This window comes from Hylobates moloch, unplaced genomic scaffold (assembly GCF_009828535.3).
Source record: "Hylobates moloch isolate HMO894 unplaced genomic scaffold, HMol_V3 SCAFFOLD_1, whole genome shotgun sequence".
NCBI lineage: Eukaryota > Metazoa > Chordata > Mammalia > Primates > Hylobatidae > Hylobates > Hylobates moloch.
In genome coordinates this window covers 153,640,250-153,659,489 of record NW_026652276.1, presented here as the reverse complement: position 1 = coordinate 153,659,489, position 19,240 = coordinate 153,640,250, and the positions used below count along the sequence as shown (strand labels likewise).

At 34.4% G+C, this 19,240-nt stretch overlaps 2 protein-coding genes across 2 annotated transcripts in view; one reads left to right on the top strand and one right to left on the bottom strand.

Moving 5' to 3' along the window:
- Positions 1–19,240, bottom strand: part of MEOX2 (mesenchyme homeobox 2) — an 81,092-nt gene that overhangs the window by 8,021 nt on the left and 53,831 nt on the right. Inside the window, exon 2 of the mRNA XM_032760120.1 lies at positions 12,061–12,233. Within this exon, the coding sequence (XP_032616011.1) occupies positions 12,061–12,233 (173 nt within the window). The remainder of the gene's footprint in view (positions 1–12,060; positions 12,234–19,240) is intronic.
- Positions 17,466–17,877, top strand: LOC116813472 (large ribosomal subunit protein eL33). The gene has a single exon (XM_032760132.2). It carries the CDS (start codon positions 17,510–17,512, stop codon positions 17,840–17,842), a length of 333 nt encoding a protein of 110 aa, XP_032616023.1. The 5' UTR covers positions 17,466–17,509; the 3' UTR covers positions 17,843–17,877.

The following is a 19,240-nucleotide window of genomic DNA, read 5'->3' as shown; positions in this document are numbered from 1 at the left end:
TGAGCCACCGCGCCCGGCCTATAATAAACCTTTATATCTGCTAGGGATAGTTCTGTTTCATTCTTCTGTATCAGAAATATTTTGAATATTCTCTCTTTTCATTTTAGAAATAATCTCAATTTCTGTAAATAGTGCTATGGAGAAAGTGAAGAAAAATATATTAAATTTCCAAAGACATAATTATATCGGTGATCTTCAAATCACGATGCTTCATCAGCATGCTTTCACAGTGAAATATTTAAACTGAGATAGTTCTCTATTCTGGATTTTTCTTGGTCTCACTTTGAGCCATAGTTGAATTCATGTATCATATATTGCCCAAACACACATTAATCAATTTGACGATAAAAAATAAGCAAAAATAGTACAAAAAAGATTCACTAAAAAGTAGTTGACGGGTGTTAACATATTATTATTATTTACTAAACAAAATAATCAGTAATTGCCTTTTATTATATACCTACTTAGGGATAGACAGCTATACTATTGGTGCTGTTTATCGAGTATTCTAATACAGTTTTCTAGATATTATTACCATTATTCTTATGTTATAGATGAGAAAGTTGAGGTAAAGGTTAAGTGACTTACCTAAGATTACACAGAAAGGAAACCGTGGTGCCAGTATTTAAACTTGAGGGCTGGGGTTTGTTTGATTCCAGATTCTGTTTTTTTTGTTTGTTTGTTTGTTTGTTTTTGGTTCCTGTTATATTTCAATCTCCTATTTTTAAAGCATTTGGAATAAAAAAATAAAGCATATACAGTATGTGGACGCCATCCATATGATTACTATCATTCAGGTAATTCTCCCACTTGATATAATTAGGTTTGTAAATATGACACTATTTTCCTGTACTATAATTTAGGTAATTATACTACTGAGTTTAATTACCTTTGCAAGCTTGACATTGCATTTTGCATTAGATCTATTCCACATGAGTTGAGTTCTACTCTTGGCTTTACTTCTCCATTTTGTGTGAATTTGAGAAAATTTTACTTCGCTCTACCTCAATTTTCATATTTCTAATATTGGAATCATGAGCCTTTCAAGATTCCCTATAGGGATATTTTCTCATGGACAATTTCAGATGGAAGAAATACATATGCCATGATCATCGTCATTGTCACCAAGAGCTGAAATATTCAGTCTAAAAAATCTTGGCAGAAAAAGAGGAGAAATATACTTTTTAAAATCTACATATATTTCCTTTTCTAGGAGAAGGAGTATAGTAATTATATAATATCAGTATAAAACCTGTTATGGGCAATTCTAGAAAAGGTCATTATAAATGTAAGAATATGGTATTGATTTTAGATATATTATAGCCTATTTTGTGTTGTTTTCTATGTCTATCATGTGAAATTTTACCATTTCATTTTTTAAAATAGATTGAAAAGAGATTGAATAGTTAATTGCCAATAGTCGCTACATGTATATATCTATGAATAGATATATACATATAAGAATATGCATTTGATTATATAGAGTAACTCTAATACCTTATATACTATTTTAGTTAAAACCTAGATTACATATTTGATACTGAATTTCTGTGATCTTAGCAAGGAAACAAAAAAATAGCAACAAATACATAATGGGCATATCTTAGAGAAAAGAGAAGGAAGAATATAGAACTCTAAAAGTCAATATGTTCAGATTTATTTTCAAATATACTATAAAATATTGGGGTGAATTAAAATAAGTGGAGAAGGATTTTTGGAAAAACACACATTTTTCTATTAGCATCACAGTATTAGCAACCCCCGCAACAACATCTACAAATTTAATTCCAGATTATAAATCAATATTGTCATTAATGTAGGACAGTAGTCAGTTTATAAATAAAGAGACTTCATAGTATAACTTAGTATCACTTTATTAACCCAGCTTTATTGACTGTAATGAAAAAAACTTTTTCTTTTAGTTCTTGTTTTTAAGACAGCTAAATTATAATCATCCAAATGCCTAAAATTTTATTTACTAAAAATATTTGAATTATTTTTATTAAAATTTATAAGCACATTTTATATAATAAGATTAGTTTATAAACTAGGGTACAAGAATTTTCAAATTTCCTTGGTGACTTGGGATCTGTATTCATTCATTCATACATTTGAAAATATTACCAAATGTCCAGTAACCTGTACTGTGTTAAATCAAAGATGGGAGGTGTTGAAGCACAAATAAAACATAGTCCCTGCCCTTAAGGTATTCACAGTCAAGAAAATGGAGGAAATGTAAATGTAACTTATTTGGACATCACATTACACCCTTTACCATGTAAGTTCGCAATACCTGTCCTTTTAGGTTTCACAATATATTACCAGACAAAGTAAGTGACTTATGAATCTGTATTGTCACACAATTTCCTAAGGTGTCCTGAGGCAAATAGGTTGATAGAAAGTTGAATCTATATAATGCCATAACCCATATTTATGTAACTCCATAAATGTCTGTGTTTTGAAGAAAAAACCATAACATCAAACATCTGGATGAAAACTAAATAGTTCAGTGACATAGCCAGATGCCTCTAAACATCTGGGATTTGTAGATTTAATATTCCAACTGTTTCCATTTTTATCTGGGGACTTGGAATATTGTAAACATTGTCTAACAAATATTTATTTATATCTTTGAGATGTGAAAACATGCAAAGGATAATCGTACAAATAAAATTTTCAGATTTAATCACATCCCTAGTGATTAAATTTGATCATGGCAGTGTATCTAGTAAATCCAAAGACTTGCCTAAGTAATTCAGTAACAAAGTAGCTGAACTACTGATTTAGTAGTATTAGAATTAGAAGCAAGAATGCTTAAAAGTAAAGGTGAAAAATGGGGAAAAGAAAGCTTTTTTTTACTCTTCCTGAAGAGATGGATTTATATATGATTAAGAGAAGGAATTCTTCAGCTATTTCCAAAAGCTTATTGGAGCCACTAATTGACTCTGTTGTTTCTACCACAATTAAATTTCGTTTGTGTGTGTTGGGGAGGCTGTTTAGAGTTAGGAGATACTTCATAACTAAAGGCTTAAGTCCTGTTTACAGGGCTGCCTCTCACCTTTATCCACTGATTTAGCACATTGGGAATCATTTTCCTACCTCTGTAATTTTTAGTTCTGAAGCCTCTTCTTTTTCTATTTCCAAGTCTTGTGAATCAGGCTCATTAATGTAATCATAACATTTACAATTACATATTTCATATGTTTTTAAAACACAGTGAATACACATTAGCTATAGACAGCCATGGACAAATAACACATTAAACAAGGATTAACCCTTTCTTGGGGCAACAGATTAAATTCCCCATGACAGATTTGAATCTCACAGGCACAATTATAAGCCAACCTTATAATCTCACTCCTCTTTCCAAAAATGAACCGAAAGCAACCATTCACATGATGAAGCAAAGTGGTTATATGATTGATTCCTTTTAACTTGGCCTTTAGTAAACCATTGCTTTCTCTCACACCCGGTAAAATTCAACTCAAATGGCTTCTTTCACTATATTTACAGTAAAAATTCACTATTCTTAATCCCATTTTTACACAAGATAAAAAACAGACACGCCTTTTAGTTATTTTAAGTAAAATATTGTTTACTTAAGTATTTCATGAATAAAAGACTGTATCAAATTTAATGAAAATATCAAAACTAAATTAGGTACTTTTTTCTTTATTGTGTTATAAAATTACTGAATAGCAATACCTGAAGATAGGAATTTGTATATTCTGAGCCATTACTTCATGCTTATCTTGTTCAAACTACTGAGACCAACTACAATGATGGTCTTTGATCTCAACATCTTGCCCAATCTCTTGGCTGATGTTTAACAATAATTGGCAACATAATACCGTCAATATTTTGGCTAACAGCTTCTAAGTATAACCTATCAAATATAAATATTTAGCTGAAACAAAGGAACTAACCCTTTTTATAAGAACAGTAGAATACTGAAATATTACTATGATTCAATCTAAATTTATATTCTGATTGCTATTAATATTAAATTAATATTTTGATTATTTATGATTGTTTAAATTCTTTATCAGAATCTATGTGACCCTTTACTGCCCTGGTTATTTCATTTATTAGATTTAGAGACTATCACCTTAGATCCAAGTTTATTATATAAACTTATAAAAATAATTATTAGTTCTGTGTGAGTATACACTGACCCATAAAAAAGTCATTAATTTTAATAACTTCAAAACCTTCAAAAATTTAAAAATATACATTCAGCATAAAAAGTTGGAAGTGATAAAGGGATTTGAAGTTCAAAGTCTATTCTAAATTGAATGCATCTCTGAGTTTTTCATGAGGAGACACAGAAATATGAAGAATAATTGGTACAAAGTTATTTATAGTCAAAGTCTCTAGAAAATTGTCAGTTCTCTTAGGCCTGGGTTTATTATTGTATAGATGTCACAGAACATATGTATGTACTCTTCTATATAAAGATATAGATAATAGAAAGTTTTCTTAAAATTGAAAATGCCAACACAAAACTTGCAGCAGCTTCTCAAAATATCTAGAAGCTTCTCAGTTTTAGAATCTTTTTTAACATGAATAAAACTTATGGATGCAAGAATAGTGTAGAAAAGAAATGTTTGGAGTGATCTTTCACAGCAGAAGTCTCTTTCTTTAGCAGTACACTTTAAGGGATGATGCTGTGATGTAATGTATGATATGTTTCTAAACATTATTGTTAATTGGTAGATTAAATATAAATTAATAGTTTTGCTTCCCTAGTGAGGAAACTGAGAAACAAAATGTGGAAAATTCTTAGACTCCTGGGAAGAATTATCTTTATCCTTTTATTATACCAGCTTGATGAATGTTTACAGCAAGAATCAGTGGAGCAAATTTCAGTAAAATCTCTAAAATAAAGGCTCATTTTATTTGCGTGTGTGTATATACACACATATGCCAACACATACACACATATACAGAGATATGTGTGTGTATATATATATCTATAGATAGATACATCTCCTTACTTCTAACTATACATATGTCTACCTATCTACGTCAAAAGAAAGCATTTTAAAAGAAAACAGATTATATATTCTCAAGGCCAGTTCAATAAAGGTAATGTTTATTTTTCTTTGGTTTTTAAAATATTATTTGAAATTTAAATATTTAAATTTATTATGGATGAGTACTTATTTCTTAGTCTTTTACTTTATACAGGTAATATTTCTGAAAATTAATTTTAGGTTAAAACATTGTTTGCACTGAATAGATCTTGCTTTATTATTGATCTTAAGTTACTTTTCATGTATCATAACCTTTTTTGTGTGGAAGCTGAAGTGGTTTTGAGTCTGGTTTTTGATGCTTACCGATACTGTCAATATGTAATTATTTAAACAAAAGCATTATCAGGAATGTCTCTTTATATTTAATATTAAAATACCCTCTCATATCCCATTGTCAACTCTTTTACCCTATACTCTCCCCATTTTACCAGTTGTAGTCAAATTATTCTTAATAATTGTCATATCATGAGTTAAGCAAATAAAACATCTTACTGTTTCTCTAGATGACTCCTATATACTGCTGTAGAGAAATAAAGAAATATTCTAAAGTCTGGCTACATAAGTAGACTTGAATTAACATGAATAGATGAATAGACAATAAGTCAACTCATGGAGACATAATTAGCTAAGTAACTAAATGTATACATTTGTAGAAATAAAACTATGAAGCAGAGAGATTGTGTAAAATAGCTGAGCAAAACGGGCGTGGTGGTGGGTGCTTGTAGTCCCAGCTACTCTACTCGGGAGGCTGAGGCAGGAGAACGGCCTGAACCCGGGAGGCGGAGCTTGCAGTGAGCCGAGATCAAGCCACTGCACTCCAGCCTGGGTGACAAAAAAAAAAAAAAAAAACGAAAAACAACAGCTGAGCAAAAGACAAAACCACTCTTTATTTGGCACACAAAATATTTCTCCTTAGTAGTCATCAAAAAAATGATAGCTATTTTGAAAATACTTGGCTTTGGGCCATTTGATGATTTATGAGTAAAAAACAAAACATAATCCCGTCATTTCCACCAATGGAGTATGATCTAGCTAGGTGGCAGTTTCCATTTATCTTGGCAGAAGTATCATTAATTTAGTCTGTTTATTCCAGTAATCTTAACTAGTTACAAGTCTGCAACATTGCACTTTTGATTAGCTCTGTGAAAAAGATACCTTGAAGTGAAAGGATCTCCCATTCTTTCTATATTTGGCAGCCTTAACTCTATAAGAATGTCCATTTTACCACTTCTTTTATATACTCCTGCAGCTGCTTTCTCTCGTCTTCCCACTGTGAGATACTAAAAATCTGGTGGGAGTTTTCTCCAAGTTTATCTGGATGGAGAAAAAAACGCCAGAATAAGCTTGTCCAAATTAAAAATACCTTGAAACTGGAGAGCCTTTAGACTGAGTTCTCTGCAAATCATTCGGGGTGACTCTGACAATTGAAGATTATTATCTGTTGATCTTGAAGGTTATATGAGAATATGTTGTAAACTAGAAGCTGTAAGTTAGAAGCTGGAAGATTTACTGGAGTGATCTGTAACTGTTCAACAAACAACATTATATAATTAAAATATTTGAAGCTCAGCTTCATTCCAGTTTCTGCATTTTTATTTAACACAAAATGATTTTCTTTAACACTTGTGTGCCAACATGGAGTTACTTTGCAGAATGAGCCTCTTTTTTTTTCTTCTTTGGCCAGACGAAGTTCAAACAGAATTATAGACTATCCTGACGTTGCATTATGGAAGACGCAAACGTAAGAGTGTGTCATCTTTGTGTGATTCCATGACTATTCTTCAGAATGGAATTTGGAAATTCAAGTCCTGAGTGATATTTAAGGATTTAACATATTTTATGTTTTTCTAAAAGGAAACCTAATTATTATTGCAAATCTTCATGACACATATATGGCTCGTCATAAAATTTGTGTTAGATATACTGATCGGTGATATAAGTAAGGTAGGGGTAGCCACAAATAACATCAGTTATAAACATGCACATTTTATTGGCAATCATGTACAATTTCCACATGACAATATGTCTAAAGACTAGTTATGATTATAAAGTAAGTTTTCATGTAGGAGAAAATTATTTCTTAAAAACAATTCTGTTACAGGCCAGGTGCCATGGCTCAAGCCTGTAATCTCAGCACTTTGGGAGGCCAAGGCTGGTGGATCACGAGGTCAGGAGTTCAAGACCAGCCTGGCCAAGATGGTGAAACCCCATCCCTACTAAAAATACAAAAAATTAGCCGGGCATGGTAGCAGGTGCCTGTAATCCCAGCTACCAGAGAGGCTGAGGAAGAGAATTGTTGAACCCAGGAGGCGAAGCTTGCAGTGAGCCGAGACTGCACCATTGCACTCCAGCCTTGGTGACAGAGGGAGACTCTGTCTCAAAAAACAAACACACAAACAAAAGCAATCTTGTTGTATAATTTAATATTTGTTTTCCCTGTTTGCATGATATCTTTCTTTTGATGTAGATAGATATACGTATAGTTAGAAGTATGGAGATGTGTATATATTTATATGCACACACACACATATATATCTGTGTATATGTGTGTGTATGTTTTTGCATATGTGTATATTTACACACACACACATAAAATGAACTTATGAGTCCTGTCTCTGCTTTTGAATCACACACCCACATAAAATGAGCCTATAAGTCCTGTCTTTGCATTTGAATTTCAAAAGACCTTGACAATGTTAAGGAAACTATTTTATATTCAGATAATTCTATTAAAGCTAAGGAAAATATTGAACAATATGAGGTTAGATGTAATATTCCTTGATGTATATGTTTATTTTACTGAATCTCAGGTTATTTTAACATATGAAAAAAATATGTCTTAAAGAATGAATATGAAAAGACAACATATCTATAATTAGATATTTTACATGTGGAAATCCTAGGGAAGGATGTTGTTTAAGATTATATAAGGTCAAGATATAGATTACACGGCTAAACATAGCATTTATGAGATTAATATAAAATCTAAGTAATGGAATAGCTGTGCTATGGTCTAAATATTTATGTCTCCTCCAAATTCTTATGTTAAAATCCTAACCCTCAAGGTGATGGCATTAGGAAGTGGGGCCCTTGGAATGAGATTAGGTCGTAAGAACAGATCTAGCATTACTCAGATTAGTACCCTTATTAAAGAGGTCCCAGAGAGCTACCTAGCCTCTTCAGCCATCATATCAAGGTAGAATGGAAAAATGGAAGTCTATGAAGAAGTGTGTGCTCACCAGACACCGAATCTGCTGATGCCTTGATCTTGGACTTTCCATCCTCCAGAACTGTGAGAAATAAACGTGTGTTGTTTATAAGCCACCCAGTCTATGGTATTTCGTTATAGCAGCCCCAGTAGAATACAAGCTGCATTGCAAATTACAGAAGATGGATTTTAAAGTGTTCTCTTTGTAATTCTGTTAATAACTTTAAAAGCCCAGCCTCCAGAAAATAAACTGAAAATATTTCACTGGGATGAGAACCCTGGCATTTTGAAAGAATATGCCATCTGACCTTTAAGAATAGCAAAGTTGACAACTGACATCATACTACATTTTTTCTGATAAATTCAGCACAGTAAAATTCAGCCCAGGAAATACAATATAACTTAAAATAGATACGTAATTTAAGTATGTGATTTTTTTTTTTATATGGAGTCTCACTTTGTCACCCAGGCAGGAGTGCAGTGGTGCAAACTCAACTCACTGCAACTTCTGCCTCCCAGGCTCAAATTTTTCTCCTGCCTCAGCCTCCCATGTACCTAGGATTATAGGTGCCTGCCACCACGCCTGGCTCATTTTTGTATTTGTAGTAGAGATGGGGTTTCACCATGTTGGCCAGGCTGGCCTTGAACCCCTGACCTCAAGTGAGCTGCCTGCCTTGGCTTCCCAAAGTGCTGGGACAAGTACAGGCTTGAGCCACCACTCCCAGCTTGATTGTTAATTTAAGATATTTTGTGCACAGATTCTTAATTTAAGAAACTTAATATGTGTCCATAGAAATGTTGGAATGAAATGGTGCAACCAGAAACATTATCCAATACAATTACATCATCCTTCTCCTGTGACATTCTACACTCATAACAATTGTGAATATTTATTCAACTTTTCCCTCTTCTGTGAATTCCAACAGGTATTTCTTTAGCTTAAGATTTTATTTCCAGCACTTTGCTCAACAAATATTTGTGTTACAAAATGATTAATTCAACATGCTTTGCATAGCAAAGGTTTTTCCCACCTGGGTGATGATTCCGTTTTATAGTTTACGCTAAAAATTATTTCATATCCATTATGATATATAAATCTACATAGAAGAAAGAGCAGGTAGTTTTAATTTTCATTTTATGCCTTGGGGAGATTGTTACCTACTTAAGAACACACAATTCTAATCGGCAAACCTTGGATTTTTATTCAGATTTTTTTCATAACAATTAAATTATTTTTGACTAACCCAGGGAGGCCGTCTAAAGCCTTAGTTTTGATTAGGAATTTAAATTCTGTATGTATACATCTTTTCACATTAACTTGCAAAACTGCACATAGAGATTTATAGAATAGAAATATATTGTGCACAATAACAAATTTTCAATTCAATGAAAACTGAATTATCTCTCATGTTCTTTGTTAATTTCCCCCCCGTGATGCTGTGGTTGGATTATTTCAGGAATGACTTCCAATGAAGTGGTCCTGTCCTACACTGACACTGAGTTTGGTCATGTGGCTTGCTTTGGACAATGGGGCACTAGAAAATATGACGTAAGAGACCTGAAAAGCCCTTGCTCACTGGAGTTTTCCCCCTCAGTGCTCCTGGGAATGCTTCTTTCACCATTGGAAGGATCCCAAGCTAGCCTATAAGAAGATGAAACCACAAGCAACAGAAACTAGCTGTCCCAGCTGAGGCCCAATCGTCTCTTTCTTAGTCAACCCACCAGCTGACGGGAGCTCCATGAGGGTTCCATGCAGGGCCAGCAGTATTACTGTCCAACTAAGCCCAGTCAAAATCTCTAACCTACAAAATCTAAAACAAATAAAACGTTGGTTATTATTTGAAGCCATTAAGATTTGGAGTGGTTTGTTACACAGCAAAGGCTAACTAACACAAAATGTTAAAAGAATCTTTCAAAAAACATTAAAATAGTATGTATAGGTATATATAATTCTTGCATGTAATTCTTTACCAAGCTCGTGAAGTCAATTAGAAGAAATATCCAAGACACCTTCAACATTTTCAAACCAGATTTACAAAACTGCTTCTAAAAATAAATGATTCTGCTCCATGGTCAAACAATGACAGATAACTGTAGACCATCCCCAAACTGTCAAGTACAGAATCTTGTTTTTCCTCTTGGCTGAGAGCACAGTACTGGATCCTGTCATTTCTACAGATTGGAAGCAAATCCTAGTTTCCTAGTTCCTTCATATACTGTATAAAACACGGTTGCATTTCCTAGAGTTCACCATCTGTATATAAGAACATTAGTGTGTAATTCTCCCTCCACATACACCTTTTTATTTTCCTGTTCCCTGTTTAAAAAAAATAATAAAATAGAGGTCTGATGATGTAGATTTTGGATCCTGCTTTCCAGCATGCCAAATGTTGAACCCATAGAGGGAATTTTGTATGTGAAGTCCAAGGGAAGGAAAATGCTGTGCTCCATAACATAGGTACTAGTCATAATATGTAATAAAATATAAACTGCCAATAAATAAAACCACAGAAAAGTGTTCCTCTGTATATTTCTACTATTCATAAATAACCTACCAAAGCTGAAATGTAAAAATTAACAGAAGGAAAGCAGATCATTTAAGAAATTGGATAAAATAACTTGCTCTCTTAAGACATGCATTCATTTGTCCACACCCTGTTGATATTTCTTTGGTTCCAATGGGATCCTGGAGGAGGTACACACAGTGAAAGAGGAAATGAGACTCTAGCCCTAAGAGTGCCAATCATAACTGCACTGTCCATAAAGATGTTTGCATTTGCCTTTCAGGAATGTTTTTGTAAAGATTAGCAACTGTTAACCGGCAGTAGGCTAGATTCTCCTCAGGGAAACAAGAATCTGTACAAGGAGTTCACTGGGAACACTGTTAGAACAAATCATTTGTCATTCAAAAAAATGCAAGAAGGGGACCGAAAAAGCAATTAACTTAAAAATATTACTTAGGTCTCATTAATTGGAGTCCAAAAACGTTAATAATTTCAAAGTATTCGCTGAGTGGGTAGCAGAATTTTGAATTACTGAGACCAATACAATTTCAAAAATATTTTGGGTAAAGGGGCAGAAATATTTACCAATGATCTATGTGTCCTTGCCTTTCATCATTTCCCAGCCATCTTGCACCTAAGCTGCACCATTTGACTATTCTAGACATTAGTGTGTAAATAGAAGTGACATGGCTAATTTCCAGGTGAAAACATTTAAAGGTCAGTGCATAAACTTCCAATTCTTTCTTATTTCTTGTAGTTACCATGGACACCACATGTTGAGATGCTAAAGAGTCAGAACGGGTCTGTGAGTGATTATCTGGAACGCTGGACATGTAGAGTTTGTATGGAGAGTGAGTAAGTAATGAACATTTTTATGTTATGCCATTGAAATTTGAGGGTGAATGTGTTACTGCAACGTATCATACCCAATCCTGAGCAATACAGAAAACTAATCTGGGGTTACCAACTTTCTAATATGCCAAATAAGGAGATTTTAACATGTAAGCACACACAATTCCTCACTGTATGCCATCATTATGTAAAAGAAATAATATTTTAAAACCCAAAAATACAGAAGGATAATAATCATAGGAGAATTCTTTCTTCAACTCAGTAAGTATGGTTTTCTTTTAAATATCACTATGTTATTTTTAATTTTGTCATTTTGCTGGCAAAATTTTATCATGGAATAGTATACCTGTCTTCCAACTGGTATTCAAGAATTCTGGATCTAGGTATTTCAAATATGGCAAAGAAGACTTGGACCCAGGGCAATTAAAAAAGATCATATAATGACAATGTCCAGCTTTACCTGTCTTTCAGTGAGATCCAGATTCACTGCTATCTCGTATCGCCTCAGTCTGGTGAGATAATTATGATGGGCAAATTCTGCTTCAAGTTCTCTGATTTGCTCTTTGGTAAATGCTGTCCTTTCTTTCCTGGGTTTGCTGTTGACTTCTGACTTGTAATTTCCTTCCTGGGAGTCTGAAAAAAAAGGGAGACAGAATTGGTAATAACTCATTTATTCAAACACATGCAAACATATTATTCACAGTCATTGAATTACTACTTTTTCAGGTACTGTGCCAGACATGGAACAAATAGAGACCAAAGACAATAAGACTGACAGCAGCTCAACAGGGGGAGATATGATTCTTATTTTTTTCATCTTCCTTCAGGTAACTCACAGCCTATTTGGGAAAGCATGTAATTTTCTTCTTTTTTTTTTTTTTGAGACGGAGTCTCGCTCTGTCACCCAGGCTGGAGTGCAGTGGCACGATCTCGGCTCACTGCAAGCTCCGCCTCCCGGGTTCACGCCATTCTCCTGCCTCAGCCTCTCCGAGTAGCTGGGACTGCAGGCGCCCGCCAACACGCCCGGCTAATTTTTTTGTATTTTTAGTAGAGACGGGGTTTCACTGTGGTCTCGATCTCCTGACCTCGTGATCCACCCGCCTCAGCCTCCCAAAGTGCTGGGATTACAAGCGTGAGCCACCGCGCCCGGCCTGAAAGCATGTAATTTTCTTCTTATAAAATATTAACAAAACCTCTAACTGCTTGTAATATGATATTAAGATAAACCAAAACCTCTCCACTTTTAGATATGAAGTTTTGTTTCATAAGTTGTTGAACATACGTACCTGAGGTCTAAGTAAGATTGAACATAGTAGTCCTTTAAAAAGTGGCATCTTAATATAGGAGTATTTGAGAAATTCAAGCATTTAGCAACTGGACCATAAAAAATTTTATGCTCAGACTGAGCATATGTAAAAGCATGTGTGTACTTATTGGCTTTTTTATCTGTATTTAAGTAAAATTCTTGAGGGCAATAGCAATGTTCTTTTATTTTATATTATACTTAGTCCAACATGGAATCTATAAATGAAATTGTGTTCATATGACTTAAACTATGGATAGAGTTTTTAAATGTGTTTTTCATTATACATAAGATAAACATAAGACGCACAACATGTACCATCAGTGATCTACAACATCAAATCTTATAATGCAGTGTAAAATACCAATAACAATTTTGAGCATGTCATTCTATTTTTCCTCTTAAGGGTTCAAGACATAATTAACAGATAGAATTTCTTTTATCCTCATAAATACCCCTGAAATGTAGGTCAGAAAGCATTCTTAATATAATAAAAAGCAGAACGTGAATCAATAGTAAACACACACACACACCAAGTAAAAAGTAATCATACCCAGCTCTAATAACTTTGGGCAAATTTATCCTCAGTGAAATATCAATATAATCAAGATAAAAGGGCACATTAATGCTCTCCTGAAAATTATTTCTGGTATGTAATTATTTTTGCACATGTACAAACAAGCTGTGATATCTTTAAAAAGTGTGAATACACCTAACTCTTCTAGGAGCCCAAATGATAGAAAATTGATGTAGAAAGATGATCATTAACCAAAGGTTTCAAAGAGTGACATTTTAATTGTTTTTTTAATTGACAAATATAATACGGCATGGCTTATACAGGATCTTTTTAGATTATGTTTTTTTTCATGCAATGATGCTTAAATATGCTAAGACGTACAAAAATGAATTTTTTAGTGTTCTATTTCTTTCTATCTGCCCGAGGGATGTTTAACTGAACTAAAGAGGACCCTGCATAATCGAAATTCACTAAACAAGGCACTTTGATGTGAACACTTTAATTTTGATTCTGAGCAGTATCTAAGTGAGCCAGATGTAAAGTTTTCTAGGTCTAGTAGCAGCAGCAGCAGCAGCAGCAATTAGTTGCCTCAACAACGTGGCACACTGACCATTACTTATCCTCTGATGGATCACAGAGTGTTTCACTCACTGGTGCACTGGCACTATCTAAAACTCTTCATTCACTGACCACATTTCCGGGCTTGTCAGGTATCCCTGTATCAGCTAGCTTCTCACCTTAGCAGGGCATGTGGGGCTTTACCCAGCACAAAAGTAGTTTGTGACATGTCATGCACAGGTTGATTGCACTTTATAGAAAGCCACTGGGACCAGGTGAGTGACATAAGAGATGATGTGTGTGCTCTCAGGTAGGCCATGTTTACATGGTGCCAACTTACCTGGCTGTAAGGATGGAAACTGCAGTCCATCATCCAATTGCCTTTAGCTACAGATATGTCAACATCCACATTGGTGGAGCATTTAGCTATTCTGGCATTGTGTGAACAACATTTCCAAATGATTGATTTTTTTTTAACTTTTCCGTGGGCTGTTCTTGCAGCCTGCAAACTCAGTCACAGTACAGAATATTCAGATAACAAGACCCTCTCATAAGCATCCATGTTCTCAGGTGAATTGAAAGAACTTTTGCCAATTTGGATCCCCGCTTTGCCTAAAATCTGTGGCTGATTATTCTTTATGTGGAGACAATGCTCTTTTCCTTTCAGTCAAGCAATTCTGGAAACTGACAGTAAAGCCAGCACATTTTTTCTCATGAGCAATTCAATTTGAATGATTCATGGTTAGCACATTCCCTTATGTAAGCATGAATGAACAAATTCAAATTCAGGAAAGGCTTTGACTTGTATTTATTTGAGTTTCTTTGAAAGTGATCTTCTTTAACTTTTGCGATATTCAAAAGTACTTCATAAATACCACACAGTCACACAAACAAAAACACAAAACATGGGCCAATGCTCAGAAGGACACTCACAGGTAATGGGTCTATATACACACTCATTGTAACTAGAAATATACAACAGGAGGTTTATACAGCCAGTAACTGGATTTAAGCTAAAATCTGGCTGTAGTTCAATATTTAAATCCATAAATTATTTACTGAATGTTTGAATACCAAACCAAAAATTGCTCACAAAGTGAAATCCAATGACTAAAATGAAGTAAGTTGTACACACTCATATTTATAACCACAGAAGGAACCATTAAATTATAATTAAATTACATTAAATTAGATGACAGAGAGTGGATATATGCTTCTTGATATCACCTCCTGTGAGAGAGAACATTCACGTAGTTGAAGTGGCACCAGTGTTGATTAATCCAGCCACTACTTTTACCCTTGTAGTGTGGTTTCCATCACAACCCTCATTCTCTTTTATTAAAAACATGCTTCTTGGAATTGCATTTCTGGATTTGTATTTCCTACAGTCTTGGGTTTTTAAAATTTTTTTACCTCTTTCTTTACAGTTTCCAAAGCCTATCACTTGCTGACCCGAAGGCCTCTACTGCCATTACCTAACTAGACTTTCTTCGGTAGAAAATGGGTGGAAGATTTGCACCATGCATTTGACAATTTTTGCATCAGTTTCCATCTGTTTCCCAGCTGTTTTAAGTGAGGCAAAAGTCCCTCCCTTTTCTTCAACCTCCCATATCCTATGCCAAATGGTAGGTGCTGAGGGGGGAATCTGGACACTGCCTTCCTTTCTTCCCTACAACCACAAACAAAATGTCACCATCTGTACAGTGTATTCCAATGTAAAATACTACAATTGTTGTTTTTCATCTCAGATACTTTAATGCACCTGTGGGTCCATTCACACACACTCTCAGCACTTCGAGGAAATGTTGACTTATGTGTTCAGGTATAGTTGGCAGTCCCAGTTCCCTAACCTTTTGCTCCCTGGGACTACGCTAATGGAAGAAGTCTGCAATACTTCCGTGGAGGATAAAAATTGCCCTCCAAGGATCATTTCTGTCTAGCATTTAGAACTTCTCCACATGTGACTTTTTATTTCCCCTAGTGCAAGAGAATGCCAAAAGATAATAATGTTTTATTGAAGACAAGTAATGGGAGGGCTTGGTCTGTTCACTAGTGGCACAGAGTGCTATTTAGCAAAAGAGAAATAAAAGTACAATTGAGACTATTTTTGGCTACTCTGGGTAAACGTATTAGCTCGTTTAAATGAAGAACATAATTTACCTATGTCTGTAAAATATCAAAATGGAATGGAATGTCTATATAGCTTGGACTAATATAAATTCTTATTCCATATCCTGAAGAAAAATGAATACTAAGCCTCAGCATATTGATGTAACTTTCATATCAATGTTTTGTAAACTATTCAAAATGAGAGATATTTCATTATTTATTAACAAAACTGCACCAACACGTAGTTATGGAAAGCTAATAATTTTTACGTAGGCATAGGGATTGTGGATGGAGGCAGAAAAATTTATGAAATCATTCTATTGCTGCTAGTAATTCTCACATTTAAAGGGGAAATTGCCTTCTTTATGGGCATTTATCCAACTTGCTACTCCGGCTTATTAATGAGTGAGCATTTCAGCTTCTCAGTGTTTCTTCTCTTTTCAAAGTAAACAACCTTCTCCGGGAGTTCTCAAATCCTCTTGCCAATCCACTCTCCAGATTTGAGAACCACAGTCATAGTGAGCTACTATGATTCATGAATGTGTCTATTATACACTAATGTGTGTGAGGAGTTAAAAATTGGATCGAGCACCACTATGTTACATCCAGAATAGGATAGCCACAAAACATCTATTATTTCTTGTACCTCTTTGATAGCTATAATAATACTTTCTCTTACAAAGCAAACCCAAATTTTACATACCAAAAAAGGAATTTCCATTGATTTGTAATTATTATTGTAATAGTTGTCTTCAAAATGCAAAAAAAAAAAAATCATTGTACCTGCTGAGCGGTGATTATCAATTGGCAAATATACTCTTTTTCACTATCTGTTCTCTCTGCTAATATCTTGATTAATCATGGGTTTGTCTAATATGCTTTCATGGAGGAAATAAATCAGATAAATTCCAATTTAGTATAATTGAAGATAGATTATTTTTATTATATTTATGTAGCCAATTATATGTCTTGAACAAGTAATTTATAGGGGATATCCTATTTATTCCAGTTAAAGGCATTTAAGTTCATACATAGTGGTCTATATTGAAAGAGTAACTGTATAGCTAAAAATTTTATGTAATAGGGCAGGGCGCGGTGGCTCACGCTTGTAATCCCAGCACTTTGGGAGGCCGAGGCGGGCGGATCACGAGGTCAGGAGATCGAGACCACGGTGAAACCCCGTCTCTACTAAAAATACAAAAAATTAGCCGGGCGTGGTGGCGGGCGCTTGTAGTCCCAGCTACTCGGAGAGGCTGAGTCAGGAGAATAGCGTGAACCCGGGAGGCGGAGCTTGCAGTGAGCCGAGATTGCGCCACTGCACTCCAGCCTGGGTGACAGAGCGAGACTCCGTCTTAAAAAAAAAAAAAAAAAATACCTTGGCGAGTCGCCGGCCTGCTGGGGACAGGACTTATAAAAGGAACTATGTCTGGAAGGCTGTGGTCCAAGGCCATTTTTGCTGGCTATAAGCGGGGTCTCCGGAACCAAAGGGAGCACACAGCTCTTCTTAAGATTGAAGGTGTTTACGCCCGAGATGAAACAGAATTCTATTTGGGCAAGAGATGCGCTTATGTATACAAAGCAAAGAACAACACAGTGACTCCTGGCGGCAAACCGAACAAAACCAGAGTCATCTGGGGAAAGGTAACTCGGGCCCATGGAAACAGTGGCATGGTTCGTGCCAAATTCCGAAGCAATCTTCCTGCAAAGGCCATTGGACACAGAATCCGAGTGATGCTGTACCCCTCAAGGATTTAAACTAACAAAAAATCAATAAATAAACGTGGATTTGTGCTCTTGTAAAAAAAAAAAAAAAAAAAAAAATTATGTAATAGTTTTTCAATTTAAGTTTATAGACTTGACTTTTTCTCAATATATTTAGGCTTATGTTTACACCACTCATTCTTAAAATGAGATCGATGAAAATTTTATGCACACGATTGCATCAGTATTTAGCAATAGCTACTTACATAAGAAAATATTACAATTGCTAACTTATAATTTGTGCTGTACAAAGCAATGATATAAAAGGGAAAAGTTGAAAATTTGAGATGCTTTATAAAATCTATGTATTTTACATGTTATTTTAATATGAAAGAGAATTTTAATTTTTGGAAATATCATAAATTTATCACAGGCTATATATAACATTTTGCCAAAAAGAAAACAGCAAGTTAAGCCAAGGTTAAATGTGTGTGTGTGTGTGTGTGTGTGTGTGTGTGTGTGTGTAGAGAAAGAGAGAGAGACAGGAGAAAATAGCACAAGATTATTCTTAAATTGGTAAAAATTTAGCAACTTAGCATGAATATGGATTTGAAAAATTTGCAAACACATTTCTCAGAATTTATATAAAAATAAAATACTTAGGTCTCTAAAGTCCTCCATACCTTAGATGTAGACGTTTCCTTGAAGTAGGTAATAAAATTTCCTTGGCATTGCATTGCATTCCTGGAATAAACTGGCGAGTATTAGAACAAAGTCTTTCTTTTTGCTTCCTCCTCTCTTCTCTACAATTTTGAGGTGATGGAAGTTACAGAAATTTTAGCCATTTTAAAATAGTTGCGTAGTACGTAACTCATTTTAATTCCTTATTTTTTGTGCCCATCAATATATGAATTCAGTTTTACCTTACAGCCTGTTTAGTGAAGCCCCTTATTTTTAAATGATGAGATTTTAATGTGTCATTTTGTTTTAATTTTATCTTTCCTTTTCTAGAATTTATTATTATGTGATGCTTCCTCATAGTAATAAGATGCCAACCCAAAGGTTCTTCCTCCATGACCTAAGTACAAAGACAAATTCACAAAGAATTAAAAATGGTGATGAAATTAATATCATGATTAATGTGCAATTTCAAATACATTTAACAAAAACAAAGTATTTTTGTTAAAAATATTTTTAAAGGCCAGAGACACATAAAATAGGAATATAATGCAATTTACTTGAGTCAAATTTGACACAGATTTGATTCTTCTAACTACCAACTTCAAAGCACTTAATGCAAAAACAAAACCGGGACAAGTCTTCTGGGTAAAAATAAACTTTGTAGATTTTGCTACACATTTCTAGGCTTAGCAAGAGTTTACAGAGTACAGAATTGACTTTATGGCTCTTGCTATAGTCCAGAGAGAAAACATAAACTAAAGAAAGATCATG

Bases quoted from the DNA above. Each gene is read 5' to 3' on its own strand.
- LOC116813472 (XM_032760132.2), top strand. From the start codon at position 17,510: ATGTCTGGAAGGCTGTGGTCCAAGGCCATTTTTGCTGGCTATAAGCGG.